Raw genomic sequence first — 8671 nt, forward strand, 5'->3', positions numbered from 1 at the left:
ATAAGGATGATGTTATTAGTGCTTCACTTAGAAAAGAAGGCCTCTTGCCAAATCCTAGCTGTGTAGAATGTGTGACAGCCGGAAAGACAAAAAGTGGAAATAATGGAATGAAACTGAACCTGAGAAAGAGGTAACGAAATGAGCACAGCAGTGACTGTCAGCATGACACCTGCCAATGAAAAAGGAACGATATATGCCTTCACAACTGTGAATAAGAGGACCTTCGGTTGCACACGCATGACCATCTGGTCTTCTGATGCCAATGCTTTTAGCGCTATTTTGAGAGCACTTCCTTTTTCAACGTATTCTTACTTTTTACGACATTTTTTTACAATAACACTTTCTACAGGAAGGAAGATGGTGACACCTACAAAGGCGATACTTTACACAGCTACCAGTAATTGTCAGATATTATTAGCATGACTGGAATCAAATGTCATTTCAAGCAAAGTGCAGTCAAAGGGGTGGCAAAAATGGCTCTTATCAAATGCAAGAAGTTGTGAATGGGAATGAATGAACAGAGGCAACAGCAGTGATTCCCAGCAAAACGCCTGCTCATGAACAATGAAGCGTGTTCTGCGCATCTAGAGCTGAGAATGAGAGATCTCATGTATTCAACTGCTCGACTGTTTAGTCTCGATGCACAACAAATGCCAAGAGGTAAGTTCCAAGCTGATGGTGCAGTTACGAGAGCTCACCCATCCAAATTCACATATTTGCCGGTGCGAGTTCGGTGCAAAGATGTGCAACTGGTTGTACGACTGTGGTGCAGGCGAAAGCGCATTCACCTTCCCATCGAAGGCAGGCGCTACAGAAGAAGGCGAATTACAACGGTACCGTGCGAGGCTGGTATACCTTGAGGCTATCCTCATTCGGACTGTGAAACCGGTCTTTCCACGACTCACACAGATTGCGCAATGCCCAACTTCTTGAAGAAAATACGGCACGGCCAAGCATCAACTATGCAATCACAACGCCAAGTTGGCATGAATCTTTTGGGCACTCACAATTCGGGTAATAGATATGCTTAAATGGCAAAATACCGAAATTCTTTTATTATGGGCCGACTATACGGATGTATGTCTGCATCGTACCACATATTTAAAGAGCATGTATTTCTCCACTACGGATTGCAGTGACCTTTATGAGTGGGTCCTTCGTACTGTTACCCATATTTCCTAAGGATTGTATTATGCGTAGTCGTTTATTCAATTTCAAACAAAATGCCGGAGAAAGAAATGTCCAAATTGTGGACTCTCGAGTGTTTGCTGCAGATACAGTAAAACATTCCCGCATAAAACCCTCCTTAATTGAGGCAGGAGATTAACGAAGCAGTCTAGATTGAGAACAAAGCGCAGTGACAGTAAAAGAGACCCTGCAATCGCGAGGCTGAATTATTTGCCGCGTCATACAGGCAATTGACTCCAGGATATTTAGCTGGTGAAATTTACTTTCATCTAAGCGTATTAAGAAAATGCAACAGTACCCCCTTTTACCAACGAATATTTTATCACAGTCATTCCATCAACTTGTGATTCTGGTGGAGATTTGAATGTCAGCCCACACCTACGCAAATCACAGCTAATTCACAAATGGTACCGCAAATCACATTTTAAAGATAGAATCATTAATTTTAATTGACATTTCACCCGACGTAAATCGTCTTCTCCACCAGTGTCACTAGAAGCTGCCTACGCATTTGCACATCACAGGCACACTCTCACAGACACTGCTCTAGCAGTGGGGAAAGTCAACAACACTACCCGTTCGGTGGTGCGGTACACACTGAGGTTTTTCCCTCTAAACCGTGGACACGTTCTCCAACTGATGTAAGAGTGTTTTGCACAAAAGCCGATTCAAATGACCACTGCCATTTAAGTGATTGCAGCACTCTCGCTGTGGCCACAGTTTGAAGCAATGCTGGAAGAAAAGATAAAATGACATCAGAAGAATTATGGAAATGCTGGTGAAACTAATACCTCTTGGGAAAACACGGCGCTACAGCACTGAAAGAACATCTTAAGCGCCATTCCAAATTACTGTCCAAGTCATTAATTGCGGTTCAGTTTGGTAATTATGGAATGCTTGCAAAAGTGAACAGCTACCAATCACGCCATTGTTGTCGTTTTGTAATGGCAACGTTTGCCGGACAACGCGACTCACCTATGACGACCTTATCATTACCTCAAAACATAGCTTGCTTTAGCAAAAATCCACATATGCCATGACTCCAGGCGATATTTCGACACTGCGTAGTGCTTAGGCCATGAAATAGCATCCACCATTCAGTCTAAAGACCACTCATTCCTGAAATCACCTTCGATTTGTCCTTCGCTGAAATGGACGTCTGTCCACTCGCCCTAAAATATTTTACGCACTTGGTGCGCATTGTCGTCTTAAGGTCATGGTACTCAGTCCGTACTAGCTCAATTGGGCGTGTTCTCGTCTCTACACTACTAAGAGAATTTATTCCCACAGTTCAACTATCTGCTGAGTGTACAGCCACGCATGAGGTGGTAGGTACTGACGAATTTGACAAAAAAAACAACCAAAAGTCGAAATCTTATTGCACTTTTGTTATCAGGTTAATTAAATGCAAACCATTTGTGCTGGTAAAACAAAATTTATCTCTTCGTTTCTACAAGTGAAATGTGTACCTGTAATCAACCCATGTGCCAGTTTCTGCCAGTCAGCCAAATTAGGTTTGACAATTTTCCGTTATAATTTATGCATTCCCATTATTTGTATACATTTTCGTCGAGACTGTGTGGAATGTGACAGGAAACTTCACCTCCACCCATACTACTATTACACCAAGGAGATGTTGAAGGTGAGGAAAAAATTGACGCACTTTTGCCGCATATGAATTGCCTTGGTGAGCAGAAAGTGTTAGTTTAAGGCGTTTGCATGGCATGTAACGAAAGTGGCCAAGGAGAGTGGACATTTGACATGGCAGGGAGAAGGCGGTCGCATCGGTGGACCGACGTCTACGCGGATGGGCCAGGGTAGAGTAGATTCTAAGGCCATACTTCATCTCCATGTTCGGCATGCTCAACGTGACCTCATCAAATGACACCGTCACAAATTTTATGCATTTGGCGCTTCTGCTTTAACGGTTGAGATTCCGTGGTAAATAAAGGCGTAAAACTAGCAAATGCAAGTAGAAGAGCTTGAGGGAGAACAGTAAAGTAAACGGAAGAAGCAGAACAAAACCGAAATTGCAGTTGATTTATTGGGACGCAAATGGCAAGTCCACAAACCATATCGAATTGCTCAAAGTGATTCCTTTGCCTCCTCCTCTCATTTGTTAGTTTTTCCTTGATATCTTTCACTTCTCATTCTTAGTAAATGTGATTTGAAGAAGCAGTCAATGTTGTCGAAGCAAGGAAATGAATGGGTTGGAATGGGCAGCGGCCGAGTGTGAGAAATGCCCCACAATTTGTTATTTGCCGCCTCTCACCGCTCAAGGCAGTGAGGAATGGAATTTCTATTTCCACCCAGGTGTACCCAGTTTCATTCATCGGCTGCTGATTCTCACCACCACGTATATTGAAAGGCAATCCATGTCTTCTTCAACTTCATCATCCTTTTTTCGGGTTAATCAGTTCGTCCTGAAGGCTTGGAGGCAACTCAATTCTCAATGGAACAAACGAGGAAAAGATAATCAGGTAGATAGCATCAGGAGCATGAGAGTTGAAAATGAGTGACCGCAGCTGTTTGGATCCTGCTTACAGTCTATCCAAATATGCCAGCAGTCAAGTCACGAATTCGTCCATGGGCGGACTATCAGTGCATGGAATGTGATAATTCTCTCGTTCTATTCTCCCTCCTTTCCTTTCACAGGCGCGGTAAGTCTGGATGGGTGCGAGGTGGCAAGTCAGACATCACGTTGATGTGGTAATGAACGAACCACGGAGATGGTAAAGCACAAGCGGTTTGGAGAGGTGGATTTTCCACTGATTCACCGTTGAATCCACTACAAAAGCAGGGACCAACATGTGAATGAGGCCAAAGTGTTGAGAATGGGGGTTAAAGTGCTGCATTCATCCAAATGAGCAAAAATTCGGATTTATTTTACTGTCCTGCACGCCATACCTTGTCGCTTGTGACGCTTTTCTGCCCACTGCTCGCTTGTATTTCCGCCTCTCCTTAGTTTGTCCTTTGGGGTGGTGACGTGATGTCGGACTCCACCTCGCACACATTCAATCCTTCCGCGTATGTCAAGGGAAGAGCAGTGAACAAATCCTGCGGTAAGCTCATTGCTAAATTTGGATGTAGTTTGTTGATGTTGACTGGATCACTCGTTTGTGATGGTTCCACTTAGACCGCACGCTTGCCTTCTACAGTGCAGGAACACGAGCGCCCACCACCAACCCTTTGTCTCTCCCCATCCCCAACAACCTACGTAGGCAATTACATTCGCTTGCGAAGAAGTCTCCTCCAGTACGGTATCTGCTGTCTTACGAGTGTCACGTTGATACGCCACATCAAATGTGCAGTTCTGTTGTCAAGTAGGAAGTGCATGTTTGAACAAATGCTGCAACAAATTGCGTCTTTGTGTCTATGGTTGTTTTTACCCTACTTAAACAAGAATTTAGTATTACTTTCAAAGCGAGCTGCTCTACTTACGGATGTCTTGCACGACCCAAAGCGCACGTAGGTGTGAGGTATCCTATCGTCCACTTTAGTTTGAAAGCCTCGATTTCGCGTGTAGATCGCTGCAGAGTTGAATATGCGAGGAGTTGGAGTGACAATCAAGTTTGTGTTACTGTCTCCATTGGTCAGAATGTTTGACTTACGACGACGGAATTAAGTAACTACTAGCCTGACAATACGCGTCACTGACGCGGTTGGCTCGTAGGCCTCCTGCGGCTCAATGTCAGTCCTACAATAAGCCCGTATGGTTGAATTCAGTCAGTTTAAAATACCTCCATCCCCAATTTCCCAAATGTTAGACTTAGATAATGCAACACAGGGCAGATGGATTTTGGGAAAACAGCCCAAACCTCAGTGGTGAAACCTGCTGTGCATTCAACATCACGGTCACTTAACAATTACTGTGTCCTCCATTAAGAAAGCCTTTTCCAAGTCTGGTCAGACCTGGTAATAAATTTACCTGAAAAGTGTTTGATTCACAGGAACTGAACATGCACAAACATTTGACAATTTCTTTTTGCGTCTTCGATCACCCACAAATGAAAAGAAGGTAGTTTTTTGAGTATTGGGATTGACAGGGTTGAGTTGGAATGTCTGAGAGGCAGAGGACAACAGCAGCAGTCAAATGACCAGTACTGTTACAGAAGCGTCGATCACTGCTGCTTGAGGTGGATGGATGTGTGTGGGATTGAAATATCATTGAAGGTATAGACAGACTGATACGTAATTGGATGGTTGGAGAGATGAGTGGTAGAGGGATGGGGAGGTGAATGGGTAGGTAGACAAATGAATTCAAAAACACATGGATATATGAATGAAGTCACTTTGAGGACTTCTCACTGTGACGAGCACGTTGTCCTCCAACATGGCTTCCGCCCCTCCTGATGCGCTCAAAGATGATCGTCCTAAAGTAAACGGGGCAAATGAGGAGGTGAACCGATATTCAGATCGCGTGGTTGGCTATGCACTGTTGATTGCCACTGCTTTGGCATTACTGTGATTAGCAGCACACTTCTACTTAGTTGATTCATTTAATTATTGACAAATCAGGGGAGGCTTACCAAGAGCACCAATTTTGCCACCTAGAATGCTTGAGTAAAGAAACTTATAGAATATTTGCAAAGTGCTTTAGAAAGGGCACGATATTTCAGCCCCAAAAGTACCGGAAGATTTGTGCCAAGGCCGCTACACTAGCAAGCAAAAGGAGTGAGAGGTAAATCGTTTATGAGCAGAAAGGCTGTTGGAATAACGAAAAAAGACGCGGAGATTGAAGAGTATCGCCTGGAACATTTGCAGATTCAACACCCAAAGAACTTACCACTGCATGCTACGTCGACGTTAGCGAGATACTGCATATGTTCAGCTGTACATCGAAATGTGATTAGCTAATATGGGGTCTACCGCCAACTTTTATGCCAATCCTTTAAATAGAAGGCAACGGAACAAATGAAATCCATATGCTGCCACCAACATGAACCCGTCCAGATACAAAGTAAAAACAACCGTTTGTTTCAAAGAGAATCACTATTGAATCATGACCTTGGAGACAGAAGTAACAAAGTGGTTTTTATCAGGGAAAATAACAAAGGAGACATGAAAACCCTCCCCTTTTTATAAGACTAGTTTTGACTCAAGGGAGAGAAAAGGAAGTATGAGGAAACAGCAATGATGGAGGAAGATGAAATGGGGTAGAAATGCGGGAATAGGGGGTTGAAGACGTGTACAACTTACGGGGCCATGGGAAAACCCCACTCCGCCACGATCGCCAACTTGAAAGGACGAAGGGAGTGATGGCAATGAAGGCAATGCCGTCAGAGACGCTGTTCATTCATAGCAAGGCGGATGAACATTCATCTGTTTACTTATTTTTTTATACATTTATAGAAATTATTTGGCTAAGTAGGCATTAAATCGGAAGCCGTTTCATTATAAGTCAAGGGACTACAGTGACAGCGGGTCCCCATCACACTCGTGCCGTCTTTATTGTCACGCAATTTCACAACAGTGGATGTGAAGCAATAAGTGAATTGCAATTAGAGACGCCGTTGTTTCGAGTGCGGCTACGTGTATGGCAAAGCATCAGCCTCAACATTTGACAGGAGTGAAACTGCAACTGGTGTTATCATCATCCTCACCCGTTGGAGCAAAGCTAACGAATGCACCGACAATGAGAGGGGCTGATGAACTCCTTTGCATCTCAACTGAAATCCTCCTTTCACCACCTGTTGCTGGTAAACGAACCACGTGCACCGCATTGGTAGTTGGTCTGCCTGTATTCCATCCGACGACTATTTCACGCGACCTACCTGCATGAAATGACTGTGACCTATCCTCTCAACGACAGTGAGACAAGTTGGCTTGACGATTTTAAAGTACGTTTTCTAATCACCAAGCTAATTACCGTGTCAGTCCTGTTTGAATAGCAACACTTAAAGCCGCACATTTGCATTGCATAAGGCCTCAACATCCAACTCCACATAAAGCATACTCGTGAGGCGATTTTGGGCTAAATGAAACAGCATACAAGTGTAATATCGTCTCGGTTTTGCAACCCACAGCCTTCAAGTTTAGGCATAAATATCGGTGAAAATAAAGATCGGATTCGCTCACTTGTCAATGTGTCAAGGTTAAGGTCTTTAAAAGAGGTTGAAGCTGCTTCATCAGTTAAGGCCGCAACTGCAAAGCCAGCGGAATCATCCACCAACCAGACCGACGGTGGTAGCAGTGAGGGGGTCCTAATCCCAGCTAAAGGTGTGAGTCGTCATACTAAGAGCGAACAATTCTCCATAGGTAGAGTTTTGTCGAAAACATTTAAAAGTAGGTAGAATGACACAATGACAACAAGGCACCCAAGTTAGATATAGCACTTTCTTCGGGCACATTCACAACTGGCGGCGGCCTCTAAAATTCTAACAGTTGTCCAGAAGACGCACTATGCTCCATAGTGGAATTCATTACAGTAGTCGACGAATGCAAGAACTACACATGTGCACAATAACGTCTCATAGAATGACTCCATGCTTTGTACTATGCTACAAAGCACCAAACGGCGGAAATAGCGAAACCCCAACCCAATGTGTCGACCAAAGATCTGAAAATCGCGTTTCAGTTAATCCCCAAAAAGCCCATGCTGGGCGCCTCAACTTGGGAATATGAGACGAGATGGGGCATTCCTGGCTGCCCACTTCGTCGACTACATGGCCAAACTGTTTATGAACCCAATGAAGTAAATCAAGCCGGCCAATATACCTTAACAAAGTCCATCTTCTTATCGCGTAGCTACGCAATCAATAAATAAAAAAGGAGGAAATGTTGTTAGAAATAGGCCGTCGTCTTTCAGTTTGGACGGCCGCAAGATTATATATTAGAGTGGAGGAAAAGCAGATGCTCTGCATGGGAATCGCCGACCAATGTGCTGCTTAGAGTTGCTTCCATCGCAATACGGTAAAAGCCTCGGAACCCACCCACAAGCTAGGAAGGAAGCCGGTCGCATGCTAATTGTACATTAAGGCAATAACGCGACGTACCTCAAGTGGGTGAAGTTCTTCAACCCTGGTTCAGCCCATTGGCATCACCTTCGTGAAGGTTATGATGTGGTGTACCTGAGCGAAGGCGCACTTCCAACTACCCCGTCTGTCGCGACGATGACTTCCGTTTGTGACGATTCGCAGTAGGCTCTGAGGCTCCATTGGCATCCGCCGTGGTGACCATCTTTGATGTGGCCCACTACGAGGGTTCCGGTGGCGACGTTGAGGTTACCTTAAAATACAGCCACCGTCCAGGTACATAGACCAATATATTCTAACATCTGGTCCCTATCCTACCCCGCTATATAAAAAATGGATTGTCGTTGACCCCTTTCGTTACCAACCCTTCCAACGCCAGCACGCGGTACTTCCGTGAGCACAGATCGGGTTGCAAAGGCAAATGGATGGAATTGCCATTAGCACAATCAGTATGTCACTTTAGTTACCAAGGTAATACGATATATGGTATGGCAGTGCCGATATAATTA

At 44.3% G+C, this 8671-nt stretch overlaps 1 protein-coding gene across 1 annotated transcript; it reads left to right on the plus strand. All coding sequences in view use genetic code 11, as the record gives it.

Annotated features, from left to right (window-relative positions):
* Positions 1-3389: 3389 nt before the first annotated feature.
* Positions 3390-8446, plus strand: EGR_07982 (hypothetical protein; the record flags this gene model as incomplete). The annotated part of the gene is made up of 7 exons (XM_024497231.1): positions 3390-3668; positions 3735-3848; positions 4154-4250; positions 4347-4448; positions 6756-6913; positions 7215-7446; positions 8328-8446. 7 exons carry the CDS (start codon positions 3390-3392, stop codon positions 8444-8446), a joined length of 1101 nt encoding a protein of 366 aa, XP_024348361.1.
* Positions 8447-8671: the final 225 nt, after the last annotated feature.

Source organism: Echinococcus granulosus, assembly GCF_000524195.1.
Source record: "Echinococcus granulosus chromosome Unknown EG_S00092, whole genome shotgun sequence".
Taxonomy (NCBI): Eukaryota; Metazoa; Platyhelminthes; class Cestoda; order Cyclophyllidea; family Taeniidae; genus Echinococcus; species Echinococcus granulosus.